This window comes from Trichomycterus rosablanca, chromosome 5 (assembly GCF_030014385.1).
Source record: "Trichomycterus rosablanca isolate fTriRos1 chromosome 5, fTriRos1.hap1, whole genome shotgun sequence".
NCBI lineage: Eukaryota > Metazoa > Chordata > Actinopteri > Siluriformes > Trichomycteridae > Trichomycterus > Trichomycterus rosablanca.
Genome location: NC_085992.1, coordinates 21426249 through 21451027, shown reverse-complemented (window position 1 = coordinate 21451027; position 24779 = coordinate 21426249). Strand labels below are relative to the sequence as shown.

Sequence of the window (24779 nt, the reverse complement as noted above, 5' to 3'; positions counted from 1 at the left end):
TTGTAGACCTGCACAAGGCTGGAATGGACTACAAGACCATCAGCAAGAAGCTTGGTGAGATAGAGACCACTGTTGGCGCGATCATTCAAAAATGGAAGAAATACAAGATCACAGTCAATCACCCTCACTCTGGAGCTCCATGCAAGATCTCACCTCGTGGCGTAAGAATGATTCTGAGAAAGGTGAGGTCAGTCCAGAATTACACGGAAGGAGCTTGTCAATGACCCCAAGAACACCATCCCCACTGGGCATTTCTCTGCCTCCAAACACGGCGAGTGGAGTTGATGCCAAAGAGCTCAATTTTTGTCTCATCTGACCATATCACATTCTCCCAAGCTTTCTCTGAATCATTCAGGTGTTCATTGGCAAACTTCAGACGGGCCTGTACATGAGCCTTCTTGAGCAGAGGGATCTCAATCCATTACAGCGAAGTGTGTTACTAATGGTTTTCTTGGTGACTGTGCTCCCAGCTCCCTTGAGATCATTGACAAGCTCCTCCCGTGTAATTCTGGGCTGACCTCACCTTTCTCAGAATCATTCTTACCCCATGAGGTGAGATCTTGCATGGAGCTCCAGAGCGAGGGCGATTGACTGTGATCTTGTATTTCTTCCATTTTCCAATTATCACACCAACAGTGGTCTCTTTCTCACCAAGTTCTTGCTGATGGTCTTGTAGCCCTTGTGCAGGTCTACAATCTTGTCCCTGATGTCCTTTGATAGCTCTTTGGTCTTGCCCATGGTGGTCGAGTGATTTGAATGGAAGAAACTGATTCTGTGACAGGTGTCTTTTATACAGGGACAGGACTAATTTGTGTGCCTCATGGGCACATAACCGGTCTGTGGGGGTCAGAATTCTTGCTGGTTGGTAGGGGATCAAGTACTTATTTCCCTTAATTAAATACAAATTAATTTATAACCTTTATTTAATTTTTTTTTTCCTGGATTTTTTGTTGATATTCTGTCTCTCTCTGTTAAAATAAACCTTCCATAAAAATTATAGACTGTTCAAGTCTTTGTAAGGGGGTAAACTTACAAAATCAGCAGGGGATGAAATACTTATTTTCCCCACTGTATATATATATATATATATATATATATATATATATATACACACACATTATTATTGTTCTATTATAATAATGTTTAGTTTAACCTCTTGTAGGGGTTACCTGATATTTTACTGCACTACTAAGCCAGTTTTACACTTTCAGATTTAAGTGGTCTTCATAAGATCTTAAAAAAAAACATCTTGTCCACTTTATGACACAGTATGTCACAGTTTTCTTTTCTGTAGTTTAGTGTCATCTACACCTATTCCACTGTCTGGAACACTGTATGGTACAATACAAATAACAAATAAAATAATAAAAAAATTCCTTTACTTTTATTTAACTGCAGGGGGCGGCCCATGGAAAACCGTTCCATGCAGTCCCGTTGAAGTGAATAGACGCTCAGCTTCTACGGGCAAATGCATTGACGCTACGGGAATGTATGAGAAGTTAACAAAATCGAGTCAGTCGATTTGTGATAAGTAGCTGATTCTGAACGAACTCGTCTTCGAGATGAACGTGTTCTAACGCATTTGTAGTTAATGAAATGTTAACACAACTGTACATATTTGACCATTTAATTTTTGACATTTTAGGGGAAGTTGAGTCTTGCAGTCTTAGAGAAATCGCCACTGATCTCCAGGTGGGACGGTCCGGGTCCTTTCTGTGTGGAGTTTGCATGTTCTCCCCGTGTCTGCGTGGGTTTCCTCCGTGTGCTCTGGTTTCTCCCACAGTCCAAAGACATGCAAGTGAGGTGAATTGGAGGTACAAAATTGTCCTCATGAATGTAACCAATAGTGTAAAACATTATGTTAAAATCCTAATAAAACAAACAATTTAACTGTTGACAGTATGAAGAAATTTCAGATTTTGTCTGTTTAACTTTATTTGTTATTATACAGCCATTCTTGCATTTCAGGCATGCAACACATCCCAAAAATGTTTAAGACAAGGCAATTTATGGCTAGCACTTTGGTGAATAAACTAAATAATGATGTTAATTTAAACATGTGATGTCAAAAAGTAATTGTAATTATGATTTGGAACAAAAGCAGTATCCACAAAAAATAATCTCCAGTTTGTTAAGAAATTTAAGATATAATTATTAATTAAAATAAAAATTTAACACTGTTACTCAAAGACATATTGGATATTTCTTGCATATTTGTCCTTCTACAGTGCATAATATCATTAAATGATTTAAGGAATTTGAGGCCTGAGTGGCCTGATGGTGGTGCTATAACGTAGCATCAAACTTCCAAACTTCCACATACGTACAGGAAGTGGAGGAGCATGGAGAAAAGTGCGTGGCTATCCGCGTGCAAATTCACAGAACGTGTGGGTCGGTGTACTGCGTCGGAGGGAGCGTAAGGCAGGCAGATATACCCTCCTCGGACACAACGGTCTCCAGCAGCAGAAGACGAATTGGCTAAATTGAGTGAAAAGAGGAAAGATGCAAAAACAAAAAAAAAAATTTTTGTCACTTGATTACTTGTCTACAAAAAAGATTTGGGAACCATGTAGCTCCACCCACTAAGAGCTAGACTTTATTTACATAATATGCAAATCACAGTTTTTGAGTGCAAACTAGTCTCTGGATTTTCACCCCATACACATCTGGTTTCAAATAATTCTAGGCACTTTAACAGCATGTTTGGTATGGATAGTTCTGGTTTTGAATGCATACTGTACTATTGTAGACCATGCAGTGGAAAAGGGGCTAGTTTTTTGTTGGCTATCTGTAGTAACAGCAGCACTAAAACAACTGCTGGTGGGCATGTCATATTGTGCATTAAAAGACCACCAATTCTAACTCAACCAAAAAAAACTTACAAAGAATGTTTTAGTCCATACCAGCAAAATCAGACCAGCTATTGCAGTGCAACCCTGACCTAAGTCAGCATTTTCAGAAATATTTATTTTTAGTCTAGACCTTTGTGATTATTAATACCAGGAAAAACCCTGAATGTAAGCTTACGATAAAGAAATGCCTTTGCATTAGTATGCTATAGGGTAACAAAACACTGGATAACATCAAAATGACAAGAGCTGACATGCTCACAACACTGCAGAAATTTGCACCAAAAGATCACACTTTAGGTTTTAATTTTGAATTCTGAAAAATCAGTAGATAATTATACTGTACATTAAACATTAACTTCTTTAACAGTAATAGATCTCAATGCATTTACAAATACAAAAATGACAATCTGTGACAGCAGTTTTTTTTTTAAATAGGTGATAAAAACAGCTAAACACTCAGTTACTAAACACTTACAATCCTTAAAAAATTGTCAAGTATTTCTCTCTGTGATACACACCCATGTAAATAGCAAATTAGTTTGTAGGCCATGATAGTAACATAATGGATCAAACACAAAATGTTGGCTGTGTAAAGTCACTGCTCCAAAAAAAAAACACACATCACAGCATAACCATGTCTGTATGCACTCCCAACAGCATCTGGACATACTTCTTGATGAGATGGCGGGTGGTGTCCTGGGGTATCTTCACTTACACCTGGATCAGGTAGTCAGTCAGCACCTTATTAGTCTTTGGCACTACTTAGCAGTGTGGAATGAACTGATACATAATGCCCCAGATGTTTTCAATTGGATTCAGGTCTGTGAAACAAGAGGGCCAGTTAATGGCATAAATGCTTTCGTCATTCAGAAAGTGCCTACACATGAGGAGGGGACACTGTACTACAGCACCAGGAGGAACCCAAGGCCCACTGTATCAAAGGTCTAACAGTGGCTTTGAGGATTTCATCTTGGTACCTAACAGCAATTATTTTGTTCCCTGGTGAATGCCAATCTAGCTGCATGGTGCTGGGCTGTCACCACAGGTTCCACTAGAGGATGTCGAGCCCTCATGCCACTGTCTTGGAGTCTGTTTCTGGCCGTTTGGTTAAAACATGCACACCAATACCCTGCTCTGGCAGTGCTTATCCTGTTCCTTCTCACACAAAAGAGCATATACTAGTCCTGCTGCAGGGTTGATGCCATTCTATGGCCTTTTCCACCTCTCCTCATAAAACAACTTGTGTCCTTCTATCCCTTCCATGCTCCTGAGACTGTGCTGAAAGACAAAGTAAACCTTCTTGCCACAACACATATGGATGTGCCATCCTGGAGGTGCTGGACTACTTGTGCAACCTGAAAGGGCTGCATTTGTCGCATCATGTTACCAGTGGTGACAAGGACACTAGCAAAACGTAAAACTAGAGAAGAATCAGGAGGTACAAGGAGAGCAATTGTCTTTGGCCACCACCTGCAAAACCATTCTCCTTGTGGGGGTTGTCTTGTTGGTGCACCTGTTGTCACTTTTATTTGCACCAAAGAAAGTGAAGTTGATTCACAATCGCTTATGCTTCCTAATTGTACAGATTGATATCACTGAAGTTTAATTGATTTGTTGTAATACTGTGATGATTAAGTGTTCCCTTAATTTTTCGAGCAGTATACCTGCTAATGTTGGTGTAAATGAGTTGTCTTTCATTCATTTAAATTAAAATACTTCAAACTATAATTGTATATTTAACAGTGTGTAACAAATACACGTTTAACCTAACTACTTATTTATTTAGAGAGAAAATTATAAATATAAGTAAAAGTAAAAAAAAAAAAATGCATATTTATTTCAATGTTTAAGGAAGGTGCACTCAGATATACTGTATGTTAACAGACATACAGTTACTGTCTGGAGTACAGTTTACTGAATATGACCTCCACACCAAAAGCAAAAACATAATGGTATACTGAATGGTTGTATTTTTTGAACTCGCTGTATTTTACTTTACATTACATTTGACAACCATATTGTCACTGTAAATTTACATCATAAGAACTTTTTACATGATTTTTTCTGTACTTCAAGAATAGACTGCACACTCCTGGACCAAGCAGGTGTTTGCTTTATAAAAGATAAAGTTTTGAGGGAGTTCTGCAAACCAAAGTGTTGACTTTTCTAACAGCCCCAAAGAGTCCAGCCATAAAGTGCAGCACTTTCTTACTTATTCTAAGGGTCTACATTTGACCAGACGCTATTGACAGCAGTATAATCACACATATTCTATTGTAGTATCTCTAATTAACAAATAATCCACAAATATTACATTTACTTAAACAGGCAAACATGTAAAAACTGAGTGCAAAGGATACATTTAAGAATTTGCAGCACAATTGTGATCTATAGCACTGCATTAACATTTTTTATTTCTAAATTATTGAGAAAAAAAGAGACTGAGAAGCAACAGAAAAGCTTAAAACAAGTATACAGTTCGGGTGAGTGCAAACTATAAGTAGGTAAAAAAAAAAAAACAATAAATGTAATTAATAGCAACTTGGTGAGTAATGTTTTACAGATAAAATGGTACATTGGGGTTGATATTTACATACAGATAGTAAAACAATTATAACAACACTAATTCAGATGTTTCCTTTATCTTACTGTGGTAGAAATATTCTTTAATTAAGGATGTTCTGCTGAATTTTCCTTTCATTTTTTTATTTGGTTTTAAAATCAGCCAATATCATCCAATATCAGCCAATATCACCTGACAGAAACAAAGTAAGTAATGCAAAAGTCAAAGGTGTTATTGTATCATGTTTTAGGACAGCTCGAATTCTATATTTAAAAGAATAATCTACTGTATGTTGTCAACATTAAACAGATTTACAACATAAAATATTTCAGTGGATTTTATCAGAAAATCTGATCCAATGATGTTTCAGCATTTTTTCTGCATTGAACTTTTGCAATTTACTATATCTTCTAAAACATGATGAGAAATGATAAGAAATGGAGGTACAATCCTTTCATTCACAAAGTGTTCCACTTTTTCAATTGATACACATATATCAGGTATCAGTGCTTAGAAAAAAAGAATACCAATAAGTTGTATTTGACCAAAAAGATATATTTGAAATTTACAAGCCATTTAAATGCTCTCATCCAAAAAATGCGGAGTACATGTTAAAAAATTACTTTACTCTAAAACAGCGTCCTGAGGGTTTTTATTATCTGCTAGTTTTGACACAATATCCATATCCTTCAGTAAAAGTCTGTTACCTTTCTTCTGTCTCTCTGTTTCCACTATAAAATGCCACTTCCAATGGAATCCGTGGAATTCCACTACAAGTCATTTCTGGCATTCCACACTGTCATTTCAAATATCAGGTGACTTGCACCCACAAAAATGTATTAAACCTCCGAAAAATTTGGAGAATAATCATCTCTTCCACATATGGAAGACTAGATGGTATGGGTTTAAGGACATGGCCATGGTGAACATAGCAGCTTATTAAGTCTTTGGAAAACAGTCCCTTTCACTGGCTTTTCTGGACCCAATCCCAACTCTCATCGCTGTCTTCTCTGTGCCTTTCCGCTTCTATGAACTCTCGGTAATGCCGTCTGAAAAAGCCCATCTGCACAAAAACAGTTGTCCATATCAGTAATTAATTTAGTTAAAAAAAAGCTGCATTTTGATGATTCTGAAAAAAAACCCCTCTAAAGTAATCCAATCCATATTATATTCAAGTCATGCATGTAAGTGAGGTTTAATACTTTTTTACTGCAAAACTGAAAAAAAGAGATTTTAATGTAAAATGATATTACTTAAGTTTGACCAGCCAAAATGTATTTAGGAAATATGTATGTATGTCAGTGCATGAATAGCTCCTACGAACATTTGGAAATCATCTAGCACTATGTGAAAACATCCTTTTTAATAGAATTAATGGGCTTAAAAAGTTCAACAGCTGGCCTTAAAAAACTGTCTAGCAAATTCAGGGTCTTGAGGAAGGAGAGAAAAGTGTATTCTCGTAACAACAACATGAGTTAAAAAGAGATGTGAAAAGAAAGATAAAAAACTTCTGCCACTTCTGTTTTATAGATCTCACTTTTTATGGTTTTGTTTAAATTACTGTAAGCACTAAGTGTTGTCCTTTATATTGCATGTAAATGTAAATCTAAAAAGCAGGGCTTTATATCAGTAGTATATAAATAAAAAATAAACGACTTACAGAGAGGAGGGTTCTATATGTCTACATTCACATTTTATGGCATTTAGCAGACACTTTTATTCAAAGCAACTTGCAACTGTGACTGAATACAATGCAAGCAATTGAGGATTAAGGGCCTTGCTCAGGGACCTAACAGTGACAATTTTGTGATGATGGGGCTTGAACCAGCAATCTTCCAATAACTAGGCCATTACATTACAAGTCTGTTGTAAATTTTAGGATAGTAAAAAACCTGTTAAATACATATACAGTAAGAAAGAAATAACTAACTAAAATATATAGTACGAATTCATGTCATTACTTCAGCATAACTTCATAGGTCATTGTAAGCACCCAAGACAGAACTGACAGAATATGGCCACTAATTAAAAAAACTAAATTATTGTTAAATTACTGCTTTATTCAAATTACTATGTGCAGACAGGTGTTGATATTTAGTTAGTTAGTTTATTGCGACACCCAGTGTTCAAACTAGGAATTTTTTAACATGCTTCATTGCGGGCACCCCTGCTTTAGAGTAACAATTATAAACTGCTAAGGTACAACAAACTACCTTCTAGATCACACATCAGGCTAAGTGGCACACACTTGACATCAGTTGTCGTGATTTTGATTACTTGAGAATAAAACCAGATGCTCCTACTAGTCCATGGTAACACAAAAGCATACAGTACCTTGGTTAGAAAGGTGCTTTGTGATAAAGTAGTGAAGAAACAAGTAAGAAGGATTTCAGCAGCTTTAACTGTCCCTTTAACTATCTGAGTACCGTTCAGAGCATTATCAAGAAGTGGAAAGTGTATAGTACCACCCACACATTGCCTATATCAGGCCAAGTGGCCAAGTTAGAGCTCTGACCTAAGTCTAAAAAGCTTATCGTAAAAATAAGCCTAATGTGACTTCATAAATTAAAAATGACAGGAACACTAAACCTCTTTTAATTATTACTGCTCATAAGTTCTTTCCACTGATGAAGTTCCTCGCTCGTTGTTTTAGTACAATAAGTCACATTAAGTTTTGTGCACCTCCACACTCTAAAGGAAACAAGGGCACAGCCAGAGCAAAAGCGGTTTTGTCACTTCTCATGTGAATTACTGAGCTTGCTAAGGAATACAGTATTCCAAGCTCAAGCATCTCCACAATTAAGAAGCATAAGAAAACAATAAAGAAATAAAGGTAAAGTGCAGGTTTTATTGTATTTATTTATTTTATTGATTTCTAACTGTTTTTTAATTGTATTTCAGTGTTTTTATATTATACTTGTGTCATTTTCAGTGTCAAAAACAACCCCATTATTTTACATTAGCTTAAAATATATGTAGTTCCAAGGGACCATGGAACGCATTAACAGGTTTCCCATACATCCTTATGGAAAAAAATACCTTGAAACTCAGCGCCTTTAAAACTCGACGCCAGTCCCAGAAACAATTGACTTCAAGTTTCAAGGTACAACTGTATTTTAAAGGGGTTTAAAGATTTTCTATAGACACTGTAGATATGGTCAACAGGTTACTGTTTTTTACATTATTCAATGTTTTACTGTATGTATATTCTCAGAGGTGCCCATTTCAGATATTTAAATACACTTTAATTTCATTGTACAGTGTCAGTGTTCAAGGCAGAAAGTCAAGGCTATTTTAGGAATTTAATCAGAAGAGTGTTTGCAGTTTGTCAGTCACTGAGGTTTATATAGGCACATACAATACCTTCCAGAGGAGTACAGCTAGCAAGAGGAAGATGAGGATACCAACAAGCAGACTAATGGCAATGATCCAGCCAACGACATATCCCCGGGGCTCTTGACTGTGCAATGCCTCAAATATCAGCTGCAAGTAAACAGGTGGAGATTAACAATACATGCATACAAATATGCACACAATATTTATATCAAAAAAGAGTTTGTTAAATAACAGAAGCCCATCAAAATATGAGTCCATTAAACAAATTGTTGACTTTCAATTAGGCAAAATAAATGATATTTAATCTTTAATGCAGATATTAACCAAAATGTTTATGAATGTTTCTAATGTTTATATGTTGCTTAAAATGTCAACAAATTTAAAATTAACAGATAAGTGGCTTAAAAAGTGAGTGATATTTATTTCCATAAAATTCTAATAATACTTTCTCTATATTTAGCATAATTCATAACAAAAAAAATATATATTTAATGTAAACTATAAATATTATATTTATTAAGCAAAGGTTTTAAAACAATGCTTTTACTTTCTAGCTTAAGTTTTCTAGGTTTTTCTCCTAATCTCCTAATTATATTTATAACTCCCAAGACCTCATCCTAATTACATTATTAGTGTGCACGTAAACACACTAAGAGACTGAAGGCAAGATTTGAAGGTCGTCATGACCTTATGACGCCGACTCCACCAGCTGCATCACAGTGCCAAAACTGCATTAATGACTGCAAGTGCTCATAATGTTTAACTGTTTCATTTCTAAACATCCACTTAATAAAACTCTCAATTTAATAGAAACACAGTTGGATGAATGGGGAAACTGGCCCTTTTTAAATTCACTGGAAAAGGGGCAGGTCACATTAATCCTATCATGCATTACTTCTTGTTCAGTCATGAATGGAGTGTCAGGTGCTCAAGTCTGGGTCAGTAACCCAATCAGCTAAAAGCTTTGATACACTGCTGTCTCTTCTGTAGCCAACTCATCGTCTAATGGAACAGCAGGAAAGATCTAGGCCAAATTTCATCTCTCAATATTATTCTCTGAAGGGTGTTATGTTATTTTGTAAATCATTAATTTTTTTTTACCTTCATTAGCCTTTTTCAAAGTCAAGCAGCAAGCATTTTAGTAGGTCTGTCGAGTATAGACTGCACTAACAATGTTAATATTACAATATTAGATTAAGAGGTTGGGGGCACGGTGGCACAGCAAGAACGACCTGGGTTTGGACGTGGAGCTACTAATAATTGCCTTAAGTGTGAGTATGAATGTGTGTGTGTCTGCCCTGTGATGGACTGATGACCTGTCTGCTGTGTTTCCTGCCTTTCGCCCAATTAATCAGACCCACCAGACCCATGGGCTGCTACTTACAGAAATGTCCTCTGGTAAACCACTGGGCACCTCCATAGTCTGGCTGTCCACTTGCACATGACCTCTTGTCACAAACTGGATTACTGAAGAGCTGTCCTGCTGAGTACAAAAATAAGAACATTTCTGAAACAAAACTATTCAAAAGGATACCTGTTCAATTTGCAGCAAATTTGCATGTATATAAGTCTCATAATAAACTTTTGTATTTGGTTTTCATTATCAACTTTTCCAGATAAAAAGACCGATTATGGACTAAGGTTGATCTTACTTTCTTAAGTGTTTCAGTGTTCAGTAGAATTCGCACATCAATGCTTGTAGTTTCTTCTTTAGCTTGGGATCCCAAACTACATGAGATAGTTAGACAGGCTCTTCCTGGTCGATCACAGTCCTGTTGACAGATAGTTCTGTTGCTATTTGTGACATGTACATAACACACCACCTCTTATCAGAAAGTAAAACTAAAAGTACGCTAAATTTTAAATAAAACTAATATTATACCCTATATACCTCTTTAAACTAAATGTCATCCAAAGTACATTTATTTATCATACATAGGACAAAGAAAAGATTTTCAGTGTTTTCAATGACAAACTTATTCTATCAATATCAATTAATTTAGACGTTTTTGCCTGCAACACACTCAAAAAACTGGGACAAAGACCATTCGGTCACAATACCTTATAATTATACTTTTAAATTGTTTGGTAATTGAAGATAATAATTGTTGCACTTTTGCAAGTGAAATTTTTGCCCATTCTTGTTGTATATAAGACATGATCTGCTCCACAATCCTTGGTTGCTGTTGAATGATTTTACCTTTATGTTGCCCCATACATTTTCAATAGAAGACAGATCTGCACACACACTGTATGTCTATAAAGCCACTCTGTTGTAATTTGTGCAGAATGAGGCATGGCCTGGTGAAATTGACATGAATTTTCTAAAAAAAAGTTGTCATGGGCACTGATGCACACCCATGCCTTCACAGATGCTGGTTTTTGTACTTTTCTTTGGTAATAATCTGGTCAGTCTTATTCTTCTTTGGCACAAAATTAATAAATGGCTTTCTCTTTGCATAATACACTTTTGGGTTGCCTTTTTTCATGCAGCAGTGGACTGTGTTAAGTGACAATGATTTTACAAAGTATTCCTGAGCCCATGCAACTATGTCCCTATGTTTCTCAAACGATACTGCCTGAGGGCTCAATTGTCACGCACATTCAGCAGCGGCTTCCATCCTTGGTCTTTACGCACCAAGATTTCCTCTGACTCCCTTAATCATTTTACGATATTATGAACTGTAGATGGTAAAAGACCTAAATTGTTTGCAATGCTGCACTGAAAAACTAAGTCTTTGATCTAACAATTGTTTTATGAAGTTTGGCACAAAGTAGTAAACTACTAATTGTAAAACCTTCAAGACCAGTAGTACTTGTGTCTTATTTTGCCTCTGTTCCAACTTTTTTATGTGATGCAGACAAAACATTGTTTTTATAATTTACAAAATACGAAGGTTCTTCAAAAACTTTCCGCACTTTTTAAAACTCTATTTGTTAAGAATTTCAAAAACAAATTAAATCCCTTTTCTACAGTCACCTAAGTGTGACACCTAACTTTTTGAAGATCCCTCGTACAATTAGGTTTGTCAGTAAAAATACATTGTTAAATAAAATTAAGTAAGTTCAAATTACAGTTTTCAGTTTTGATAAGATTTTTAAAAAGTGCCCCTATTTTTCTGGAAATTGGGTTTCTAAAATAAAAACTTGTTTTTGCTTACCAATACTTTTCTGCCAGACTTGGTAAAGAAAGCAAAGATGGTGTGGAAAATGCTTTGTTTGTCCTGGGGGATGGTGCATGGTGTGGGGTTTTTGTGCCATGTGCAATTTCCTCGACCCTCAGATACCTGTCAAGAGCACAATATTAGCCCACTTATATATACGTTATGTATAATATATAAGAATCTGGAGGAATTTTAGTGCATAAAAGTCAAGAATCGTTGTCAGTCGTTTTTTGTCATTGACCTCTTGTGATTTATTAAATTCATAGGGTTAAGGTTAAATTGTACAGCACATCTTGAGTATACAGTTTGTTTGCTGATTTCCCTTTGAGATGAATGGGATGATGTGATTGAAAGTTGGTCTTACACATATTAGCAAGTTGGTTTTTCTGTTTTTTGAATACTGCATACAAAATGCCTGTATTTTCTGGTTGTATTCTAATAAAGAGAAAAAATATTATATATGGACATTATACCATTGCTAAAAGAACAAATCTAATGGCGGCCCAAAACTTTTGCACATTGATGTAATTTACTTTTTTCTTGGTTACATAATTTGAACATACCAAAGTAATGTAAATAAACAATGTATCATGCTAAATCATTTACATGAAAGAAAATCCCACCAGTAGGGATTTAAATGTCCTCCCTGACAGGTTTCCCCATTTGGAGTGATCCATTATGTAACCTATCCTAAACACAAACAATTTAACCATTTTTATACTTTGAATTTCAACCCAATGATGCTAATAACAATGTAGTATTTATTATGTTTACTTTGACTTTTATTTTATTGCGGACAGCATGACCCAAGCTATTTCATGTTCCTTGGTACTCGGCCCCATGTCCCATTAACTAGAATTCTACTGGTTTTGACCTTTGTCTGTTTTCTGGATTATGATTATGGCTTTGCCTACATTTACTCGCCTAAACTACAACAAAAGGATTGCTGATATTATGCATGTGTCCAACCTCTTCTGTCTGCCTGTCTTTACAATCTATTTTCACTCCCATGTATTTAACTGTATGCTCATGTGTTGTTAAATGTTACAATACAAAAATAAGGTTCCCAATGGCACTGTACTAAAGACATATTCCATACTTACTTTTAAGTTTAGAATGTGGAACATGTCAGCCCCATTGCTAGTCATCCTGTTAGGTATTCTTATGTTTACAATAGAACCAGGCAGTCTGCTTGGCCCATTGTTTATCACCTGAAACAACAACATAAGTACTATCAATTTTAAATCCTGACCATGATATTATGATATGTTGGTCATAAAATTAAGGTAAAATTGTGTAGAACACAATACAAAAAAGCTTACCTGGAAGGTAAAGTTAAGAGACTGAAACCTGCACTCCATGTCCTCCAGCTGAACCAAATGAGAAGAGTCAGCAGAATTTCCATAGACAAAAGATGAAGGAGAAACCACACTGTGGAGACAGAGGCATATAAAAATCAACTTATATTATTATCGCTAGATTTACAATAATTTTAACAACTATAAAACAAAGTCTGAAATTCAATTAAATTGTTCATTTTATACATATCATCATATCATATTGAATTAATAAATCATATGATATGTCTATGTCTATGTATATATATATATACAGTAGCAGTCAAAAGTTTGGACACGCCTTCCCTTCAATGGTTTTTCTTGATTATTTTTATTTTCTACATTGTAGATTAATACTGAAGACATTCAACTATGAAGGAACACATATGGAATTACGTAGTGAACAAAAAAGTATTAAACAAACCAGAATATGTTTTATATTTTACCAACTCTACCTCTGCACAACACAACTGATGGTCTCAAACACATTTAAAAAAGCAAGAAATTCCAGAAATTAACTCTTGACAAGGCACAAACGTTAATTGAAAACCATTCCAGGTGGATACCTCATGAAGCTGATTGAGAATGCCAAAAGTGTGCAAAGCTGTCATTAGAGCAAAAGATGGCTACTTTGAAGAATCTAAAATATAAAACATATTCTGGTTTGTTTAACACTTTTTTGTTCACTACATAATTCCATATAAGTTCCTTCATAGTTTGGATGTCTTCAGTATTAATGTTCAATGTAGAAAATAAAAAAAATCAAGAAAAACCACAGGAATGAGAAAACGTGTCCAAACTTTTGACTGGTACTGTAAATATATATACAGTGCCTTGCAAAAGTATTCAGCCCCCTTGAACTTTTCAACCTTTTGCCACATTTCAGGCTTCAAACATAACGATATGAAATTGTAATTTTTTGTGAAGAATCAACAACAAGTGGGACACAATCGTGAAGTGGAACGAAATTTATTGGATATTTTAAACTTTTTTTAGAAATAAAAAACTGAAAAGTGGGGCGTGCAATATTATTCAGCCCCCTTGCGTTAATACTTTGTAGCGCCACCTTTTGCTGCGATTACAGCTGCAAGTCGCTTGGGGTATGTCTCTATCAGTTTTGCACATCGAGAGACAGAAATTTTTGCCCATTCTTCCTTGCAAAACAGCTCGAGCTCAGTGAGTTGGATGGAGAGCGTTTGTGAACAGCAGTTTTCAGCTCTTTCCACAGATTCTCGATGGGATTCAGGTCTGGACTTTGACTTGGCCATTCTAACACCTGGATACGTTTATTTGTGAACCATTCCATTGTAGATTTTGCTTTATGTTTTGGATCATTGTCTTGTTGGAATATAAATCTCCGTTCCAGTCTCAGGTCTTTTGCAGACTGCAACAGATTTTCTTCCAGAATGGTCCTGTATTTGGCTCCATCCATCTTCCCATCAATTTTAACCATCTTCCCTGTCCCTGCTGAAGAAAAGCAGGCCCAAACCATGATGCTGCCACCACCATGTTTGACAGTGGGGATGGTGTGTTCAGGGTGATGAGCTGTGTTGCTTTTACGCCAAACATAACGTTTTGCATTGTGGCCAAAAAGTTCGATTTTGGTTTCATCTGACCAGAGCACCTTCTTCCACATGTTTGGTGTGTCTCCCAGGTGACTTTTTATAGATATCTTTGAGAAATGGCTTTCTTCTTGCCACTCTTCCATAAAGGCCAGATTTGTGCAGTGTACGACTGATTGTGTCCTATGGACAGAGTCTCCCACCTCAGCTGTAGATCTCTGCAGTTCATTCAGAGTGATCATGGGCCTCTTGGCTGCATCCCTGATCAGTCTTCTCCTTGTTTGAGCTGAAAGTTTAGGGGGACGGCCGGGTCTTGGTAGATTTGCAGTGGTCTGATACTCCTTTCATTTCAATATGATCGCTTGCACAGTGCTCCTTGAGATGTTTAAAGCTTGGGAAATCTTTTTGTATCCAAATCCGGCTTTAAACTTCTCCACAACAGTATCTCGGACCTGCCTGGTGTGTTCCTTGGTCTTCATGATGCTCTCTGCGCTTTAAACAGAACTCTGAGACTGTCACAGAGCAGGTGCATTTATACGGAGACTTGATTACACACAGGTGGATTCTATTTATCACCATCAGTCATTTAGGTCAACATTGGATCATTCAGAGATCCTCACTGAACTTCTGGAGTGAGTTTGCTGCACTGAAAGTAAAGGGGCTGAATAATATTGCACGCCCCACTTTTTAGTTTTTTATTTCAAAAAAAAGTTTAAAATATCCAATAAATTTCGTTCTACTTCACGATTGTGTCCCACTTGTTGTTGATTCTTCACAAAAAATTACAATTTCATATCGTTATGTTTGAAGCCTGAAATGTGGCAAAAGGTTGAAAAGTTCAAGGGGGCTGAATACTTTTGCAAGGCACTGTATATATATATATATATATATATATATATATATATATATATATATATATATATATATATATATATATATATATATATATACAGTGTATCACAAAAGTGAGTACACCCCTCACATTTCTGCAGATATTTAAGTATATCTTTTCATGGGACAACACTGACAAAATGACACTTTGACACAATGAAAAGTAGTCTGTGTGCAGCTTATATAACAGTGTAAATTTATTCTTCCTTCAAAATAACTCAATATACAGCCATTAATGTCTAAACCACCGGCAACAAAAGTGAGTACACCCCTTAGTGAAAGTTCCTGAAGTGTCAATATTTTGTGTGGCCACCATTATTTCCCAAAACTGCCTTAACTCTCCTGGGCATGGAGTTTACCAGAGCTTCACAGGTTGCCACTGGAATGCTTTTCCACTCCTCCATGACGACACCACGGAGCTGGCGGATATTCGAGACTTTGCGCTCCTCCACCTTCCGCTTGAGGATGCCCCAAAGATGTTCTATTGGGTTTAGGTCTGGAGACATGCTTGGCCAGTCCATCACCTTTACCCTCAGCCTCTTCAATAAAGCAGTGGTCGTCTTAGAGGTGTGTTTGCGGTCATTATCATGCTGGAACACTGCCCTGCGACCCAGTTTCCGGAGGGAGGGGATCATGCTCTGCTTCAGTATTTCACAGTACATATTGGAGTTCATGTGTCCCTCAATGAAATGTAACTCCCCAACACCTGCTGCACTCATGCAGCCCCAGACCATGGCATTCCCACCACCATGCTTGACTGTAGGCATGACACACTTATCTTTGTACTCCTCACCTGATTGCCGCCACACATGCTTGAGACCATCTGAACCAAACAAATTAATCTCATCAGACCATAGGACATGGTTCCAGTAATCCATGCCCTTTGTTGACATGTCTTCAGCAAACTGTTTGCGGGCTTTCTTGTGTAGAGACTTCAGAAGAGGCTTCCTTCTGGGGTGACAGCCATGCAGACCAATTTGATGTAGTGTGCAGCGTATGGTCTGAGCACTGACAGGCTGACCCCCCACCTTTTCAATCTCTGCAGCAATGCTGACAGCACTCCTGCGCCTATCTTTCAAAGACAGCAGTTGGATGTGACGCTGAGCACGTGCACTCAGCTTCTTTGGACGACCAATGCGAGGTCTGTTCTGAGTGGACCCTGCTCTTTTAAAACGCTGGATGATCTTGGCCACTGTGCTGCAGCTCAGTTTCAGGGTGTTGGCAATCTTCTTGTAGCCTTGGCCATCTTCATGTAGCACAACAATTCGTCTTTTAAGATCCTCAGAGAGTTCTTTGCCATGAGGTGCCATGTTGGAACTTTCAGTGACCAGTATGAGAGAGTGTGAGAGCTGTACTACTAAATTGAACACACCTGCTCCCTATGCACACCTGAGACCTAGTAACACTAACGAGTCACATGACATTTTGGAGGGAAAATGACAAGCAGTGCTCAATTTGGACATTTAGGGGTGTAGTCTCTTAGGGGTTTACTCACTTTTGTTGCCGGTGGTTTAGACATTAATGGCTGTATATTGAGTTATTTTGAGGGAAGAATAAATTTACACTGTTATATAAGCTGCACACAGACTACTTTTCATTGTGTCAAAGTGTCATTTTGTCAGTGTTGTCCCATGAAAAGATATACTTAAATATCTGCAGAAATGTGAGGGGTGTACTCACTTTTGTGATACACTGTATATATATATATATATATATATATATATATACAGTGTATCACAAAAGTGAGTACACCACTCACATTTCTGCAGATATTTAAGTATATCTTTTCATGGGACAACACTGACAAAATGACACTTTGACACAATGAAAAGTAGTCTGTGTGCAGCTTATATAACAGTGTAAATTTATTCTTTCCTCAAAATAACTCAATATACAGCCATTAATGTCTAAACCACCGGCAACAAAAGTGAGTACACCCCTTAGTGAAAGTTCCTGAAGTGTCAATATTTTGTGTGGCCACCATTATTTCCCAGAACTGCCTTAACTCTCCTGGGCATGGAGTTTACCAGAGCTTCACAGGTTGCCACTGGAATGCTTTTCCACTCCTCCATGACGACATCACGGAGCTGGCGGATATTCGAGACTTTGCGCTCCTCCACCTTCCGCTTGAGGATGCCCCAAAGATGTTCTAATGGGTTTAGGTCTGGAGACATGCTTGGCCAGTCCATCACCTTTACCCTCAGCCTCTTCAATAAAGCAGTGGTCGTCTTAGAGGTGTGTTTGGGGTCATTATCATGCTGGAACACTGCCCTGCGACCCAGTTTCCGGAGGGAGGGGATCATGCTCTGCTTCAGTATTTCACAGTGCATATTGGAGTTCATGTGTCCCTCAATGAAATGTAACTCCCCAACACCTGCTGCACTCATGCAGCCCCAGACCATGGCATTCCCACCACCATGCTTGACTGTAGGCATGACACACTTATCTTTGTACTCCTCACCTGATTGCCGCCACACATGCTTGAGACCATCTGAACCAAACAAATTAATCTTGGTCTCATCAGACCATAGGACATGGTTCCAGTAATCCATGTCCTTTGTTGACATGTCTTCAGCAAACTGTTTGCGGGCTTTCTTGTGTAGAGACTTCAGAAGAGGCTTCCTTCTGGGGTGACAGCCATGCAGACCAATTTGATGTAGTGTGCGGCGTATGGTCTAAGCACTGACAGGCTGACCCCCCACCTTTTCAATCTCTGCAGCAATGCTGACAGCACTCCTGCGCCTATCTTTCAAAGACAGCAGTTGGATGTGACGCTGAGCACGTGCACTCAGCTTCTTTGGACGACCAACGCGAGGTCTGTTCTGAGTGGACCCTGCTCTTTTAAAATGCTGGATGATCTTGGCCACTGTGCTGCAGCTCAGTTTCAGGGTGTTGGCAATCTTCTTGTAGCCTTGGCCATCTACATGTAGCGCAACAATTCGTCTTTTAAGATCCTCAGAGAGTTCTTTGCCATGAGGTGCCATGTTGGAACTTTCAGTGACCAGTATGAGAGAGTGTGAGAGCTGTACTACTAAATTGAACACACCTGCTCCCTATGCACACCTGAGACCTAGTAACACTAACAAATCACATGACATTTTGGAGGGAAAATGACAAGCAGTGCTCAATTTGGACATTTAGGGGTGTAGTCTCTTAGGGGTGTACTCACTTTTGTTGCCGGTGGTTTAGACATTAATGGCTGTATTTTGAGTTATTTTGAGGGAAGAATAAATTTACACTGTTATATAAGCTGCACACAGACTACTTTTCATTGTGTCAAAGTGTCATTTTGTCAGTGTTGTCCCATGAAAAGATATACTTAAATATCTGCAGAAATGTGAGGGGTGTACTCACTTTTGTGATACACTGTATATATAGTTCTTGATCTTTTCATGTGTTTGTGTTATATAAAGCTGCTGAATTTAACCTCTAAAAATATTTATGTTTGTGTTTTAGTACATTTTACAATTCTAACAATATTAGGCCAAAAAGTAAATCTCATTGCAAAAAAATGACCAAATTTGGTCAGGGAGATTACATAATGTATTGTATATATTACACATAGACATTGCAAATGTATATACTGATCACTCTAATGCATGCATGTTTTTTTGTTTTTTGCTGTGGTTTAAAGTTTTGAACTCTTACCCAGTTATTGCAGTGTCCACTTCATGAACCAGTAAGACTGACAGTTCCAAACTGTTATCATGTAATTTGTGTTCATGCTCTGGGTTGGCACTAATTTAGACAAAAATAAAATGTAGTTTTACATTTAAAGCATTATTTAATAAGGGCAATGACAATGTTTTAGAGTAAATCATTTGGTTAGAATTAGTACTTAAGAGTAACTAAGATAGTTCAGTTTGTTTTACAATTGCCAAATGTTATACAGCTAACATCACAACATTCTACATCTAACATTACAACATTTAAAACTACACTGCCTGGCCCAAAAAAGGTCACACACTAATATTTCGTTGGACCGCCTTTAGCTTTGATTACGCATTCGCTGTGGTATTGTTTCCACAAGCTTCTGCAATGTCACAACATTTATTTCTGTCCAGAGTTGCATTAATTTTTCCATAAGATCTTGTATTGATAATGGGAGATTTGGACCACTGCGCAAAGTCTTCTCCAGCACATCCCAAAGATTCTCAATAGGGTTCAGGTCTGGACTCTGTGGTGGCCAATCCATGTGTGAAAATGATGTCTCATGCTCCCTGAACTACTCTTTCACAATTTGAGCTTGATGAATCCTGGCATTGTCATCTTGGAATATGCCCGTGCCATCAGGGAAGAAAATATCCATTGATGGAATAACCTGGTCGTTCAGTATAATCCGGTAGTCAGCTGACCTCATTCTTTGGGCACATAACGTTGCTGAACCTAGACCTGACCAACTGCAGCAACACCAGATCATAGCACTGCCCCCACAGGCTTGTACGGTAGGCACTAGGCATGATGGGTGCATCACTTCCGCCGCCTCTCTTCTTACCCTGATGCGCCCATCACTCTGGAACAGGGTAAATCTGGACACATCAGACCACATGACCTTCTTCCATTGCTCCAGAGTCCAATCTTTATGCTCCCTAGCAAATTGAAGTAGTTTTTTCCGGTTAGCCTCACTGACAAGTGGTTTTCTTAAGGCTACACAGCTGTCTAGTCCCAATCCCTTGAGTTCCCTTCGCATTGTGTGTGTGGAAATGCTCTTACTCTCACTGTTAAACATATCCCTGAGTTCTACTGTAGTTTTTCTACCATTTGATTTCTTGGTTAAACGTTTGGTACGTTTAAATGATCGCCGATCACAATCATTCAAGATTTTTTTCCGACCACATTCCTTCCTCAAAGATGTTTCCCCACTTTCCTTCCACTTCTTAATAATGCGTTGGACAGTTCTTAACCCGATTTCAGTAGTTTCAGCAATCTCCTTAGATGTTTTCTCTGCTTGATGCATGATAATTTGACCCTTCTGAAACAGATTAACATCTTTTCCATGACCACAGGATGTGTCTTTCAACATGGTTGTTTAACAAATGAGAAGCTACTCACTGCATCAGTTAGGGTTAAATAACTTGTTGCCAGCTGAAACAATCACCCATGCAGTAATTATCCAATGGGAGGCTCTTACCTATTTGCTTAGTTAAATCCAGGTGGTGACCTTTTTTTGGCCAGGCAGTGTATAATGGCATTTTAGGATAAGTTTCTATTTCGAGAATAAAGTCATATAAGTTTGATTTTAAATAAGTGAGAGTACAGTCAAAATGATTTCGAGAATAATGTCGAAATATTATGGTCATAGAAACCTGCTCGTGGGTTGTTGGTAGTTATACTTTTGTATTGGTGTTACAAATAAATACTTAATCTCTTGGCACATCAGCATTAGTTTGTTATTAGTACAAGAATGCCAAAATCGGCTTTGCAATAAACTGTCTTTATTTAAAATTAAGACCTTGAGGAGATTGTCTCTTTTGTTAAATCAGACCTTGCAGGTAGTGGCCATCTTTAAGCTAAAACACTCCTTTTGTCTGTGCTTCACTAAATTGGCAAGCTTACAACGTCTGTCATAGCACACCATTTGGTATCAAAATATTTCGACTTTTGATATTCTCCACATAATTTTTAAAATTATAAAATTTTATTCTTAAAAATCATTTTGACTTTGTTCTCAAAATAATCTTGACTTCATTCTTGAAATTTAAATGTATATGTTAAAAGAAAACACTGGCTCTAATATGCCATTATACAAATAATCTTGGTTTAACATAAAAAAGTTTAACTTTGCTTACTGTGCTTACCTCCTGGCATGTACTAAAAATAGTAATGTCTTATTTTCACCAGATAGATGACTTGTGTCAAAAAGCACAGACAGATGATACTAAAAGGGAACAAAAGCACAGACAGATGATACTAAAAGGGAACAAAAGCACAGACAGATGATACTAAAAAGGGAACATAAGCACAGACATCTACAAAGTTTGTTGTAGCAATACGTTTCGTCACTCATCCAAGTGACTTCTTCAGTCTGAGCTAGTGGTGAATAACCCCAACCTTATATGCAGACGATTTGCATAAGCACAGACAGATTATACTAAAAAAGAACATTAGCACAGACATAAAAAGTCCCAAATATCCTTTAAAGGTGTTCTTTTCTGACGTTCTGTTTTGCCTTTTTTTTTTTTGTCTCCCAAGCTAGTCATTTACAAGTATGCTGTATCTTTCCTCCACTGTTGCAGACCCCTACCCTGACCACGGAGAGCCATACCTGACATGTGCAGTTGCTAACTGATTCATTTCACCTGCCTGAGACAGACTCATACAGAAAGCATTATAATATATAGAGAGTAACGCACTGCTCTCCATTATTCACCATCTCTGTGAAGGTGCTTTGGACCATCGAGCAGAGGCCGCTATTGCAGCCATAATGAGGAATTCCTTCGACCATCACTCCCCAATAGCCAATTTTGTCTATACAGGAATGCATTGAAAAAAATAGTATCCTTAAATGTAAACTTTAATGTTATGTTTAGAACTAGAGATCCTTACTTACAGAAATACTTCCTCTAAATGTACTCTAAAAACATACACATTTATGCAGCAACGAAGAAAGGATAATTAGTAAAATAATTAATTTAACTATTTTACTTAATAGTTTGTGTTTACTTTGGTCTGTGCCCTCATGAAGGGAAATCCCACACTGCATTTGAGGAAGTCCAGCTGAACCAGTTCACAGGAAATGCCATTTTCTTCCTGGAGTAGAAATGAATATTAGGGGAAAAAAAACAGATAAAAAAAATTAATTTTAGGGAGTTTTTTTTTTTTACACTTTACAACATATCTACTAAATCAAGAGTGGCATATTGGCATAGCTGGTAAAGGCTAACATACAACAAAATGGGTACAGGGGTCCTAAATTTTATCTATTGTTGCCAGAGTCCCTTACATGCTCCAAGCGAGTTGCCATTTGCCATTTACTCAACAGTGGCTTCTGTCTTGTCATTTTGCCATAAAGAAGCTATTCAATTCTAGACACATCTCAAGAATAGTTCAAACAGGATGCACCTTCCCATAATTGCCACAAAAAATATTAGTTCCTTTCTGATATTAAAATCCTCTCAATCCGCTGCATTATCATTACACAATAATCATTCTCTAAATAACGTTCATGCTTAATGAACAGTGGGTGTTAAATGCTTCAGCCATGTAGTTCTTCTATATGTTGCACAGATTACATATATATCATTCAAAGACACATAACAGATGTTTATTTGACTTATTTAACTTGCACTTTTTACCAAATTCACAAATGTAATGATAAATCAGGTTAGGGTTAGGGTTATTTTTTTTCATTTTCATTAACCTGGTCATGGTCACAAGCAGGACCATTTCCATCTCAGCACAAAGCAGAACTAAGCGCATGCACACACACACACAAACACACACACCCATCCAAGACAAAGCCAATTATGTCTGTGAGAAAACTCACAGTTTTGAGTATTTGCGCCACAGTTTTAACTGACCTGAGCAAAACATGGAAATTAAAAATTAAATTAAAGAAATTATTTATAATTATTTCCAAAATTATAGATTTATAGGAACTGCGTCTGAAGTTAAAGCATGAACACACACACACACACACACACACAATTCCAGACAGAGTGTTTGGAAGCTTATCCAAACAATGTTTGGCTTCCCAGGCTGAATTGTGTAAACTTTAGGGCCTTGACCCCTGCAATGACTGAGCATTCCTGAAGTAAGAGTACATGGGCCTTGCCTTTTGCTGCCCATATGTGGAGAGATAGAACAAAGCTGAGAACCATCAGGGTTCTGACAGCTGCACTGATAAAACACATAAACTGATGCTTATCAATGAAATAAAAGTCAATGTAAAAAACACTGTCCCAAGTGTTTCTGATCTGAGGTTATGATTTCTTCTTTAACAGTGATATTTTATTACCTCTCCATCACTTGCAATTACCAGAATAAAAGTATAACATAAACTTCTAATTAAATTATGCTGTGTGTGTCTATACGACTCCTGTCTTTAGGTTCCTGAAACACATCTGCTAGTGTACCTTCACTCCAGCCCCGGATTAAGTATAAACAGAAAGACAATCGGGTGTACAATATAACAAGAGGAGTGCATAAGCAGGAACTAGCCTGAGGGAGGTGCTATGGCTTAATCTCTGCTGTGCATGAAGAGGTCACTTCAACACTGCAGACTAGGCTGAGGAATTACTTTGCTAAAGTAATTACACTGTCCTACTGTAAATACAGTATTGGAATAGCAAACACAGTGTTTATTTATGTGTGTATATTTAATATTGTATTTCTAAAGCCGGACAAAAAATGTTTAAACAATAACAATTTCCATAAAGTTTACACCTTAAAAGTAAATTACATTAATATAGCTTTATCGTGTTTATTTTCTTACTATTTTGTAAGATTAAAACATACAGTGCTGGCCAAAAGTATTGGCACCCCTGCAATTCTGTCAGATAATACTCAATTTCTTCCAGAAAATGATTGCAATCACAAATGCTTTGGTATTAATATCTTCATTTATTTTGCTTGCAATGAAAAAACACAAAAGAGAATGAAAAAAAAAGTCAAATCAATTATCATTTTACACAAAACTCCAAAAATGGGCCGGACAAAAATATTGGCACCCTCAGCCTAATACTTGGTAGCACAACCTTTAGACAAAATAACTGCGAACAACCGCTTCCGGTAACCATCAATGAGTGTCTTACAATGCCCTGCTGGAATTTTAGACCATTCTTCTTTGGCAAACTGCTCCAGGTGCCTTCTCCAAACTGCCATTTTGAGATCTCTCCACAGGTGTTCTATGGGATTCAGGTCTGGACTCATTGCTGGCCACTTTAGAAGTCTCCAGTGCTTTCTCTCAAACCATTTTCTAGTGCTTTTTGAAGTGTGTTTTGGGTCATTGTCCTGCTGGAAGACCCATGACCTCTGAGGGAGACCCAGCTTTCTCACACTGGGCCCTACATTATGCTGCAAAATTTGTTGGTAGTCTTCAGACTTCATAATGCCATGCACACGGTCAAGCAGTC

General features: G+C 37.3%; 1 protein-coding gene across 2 annotated transcripts in view; it reads right to left on the bottom strand.

Moving 5' to 3' along the window:
* Positions 1 to 4947: 4947 nt before the first annotated feature.
* The window catches only part of itga9 (integrin, alpha 9), an 85724-nt gene continuing 65892 nt past the window's right edge, over positions 4948 to 24779 (bottom strand). The window contains exons 19-28 of one of the 2 annotated variants that reach the window (XM_062995840.1): positions 22369 to 22455; positions 21504 to 21583; positions 19354 to 19443; positions 13238 to 13346; positions 13019 to 13126; positions 11913 to 12038; positions 10404 to 10523; positions 10136 to 10234; positions 8779 to 8898; positions 4948 to 6478 (exon numbers count right to left, since the gene is read on the bottom strand). In XM_062995840.1, coding sequence (XP_062851910.1) covers positions 6380 to 6478; positions 8779 to 8898; positions 10136 to 10234; positions 10404 to 10523; positions 11913 to 12038; positions 13019 to 13126; positions 13238 to 13346; positions 19354 to 19443; positions 21504 to 21583; positions 22369 to 22455 — 1038 coding nt within the window. In that variant the 3' untranslated portion in view covers positions 4948 to 6379. The remainder of the gene's footprint in view (positions 6479 to 8778; positions 8899 to 10135; positions 10235 to 10403; positions 10524 to 11912; positions 12039 to 13018; positions 13127 to 13237; positions 13347 to 19353; positions 19444 to 21503; positions 21584 to 22368; positions 22456 to 24779) is intronic. The other variant, XM_062995841.1, reaches the window with a different exon arrangement.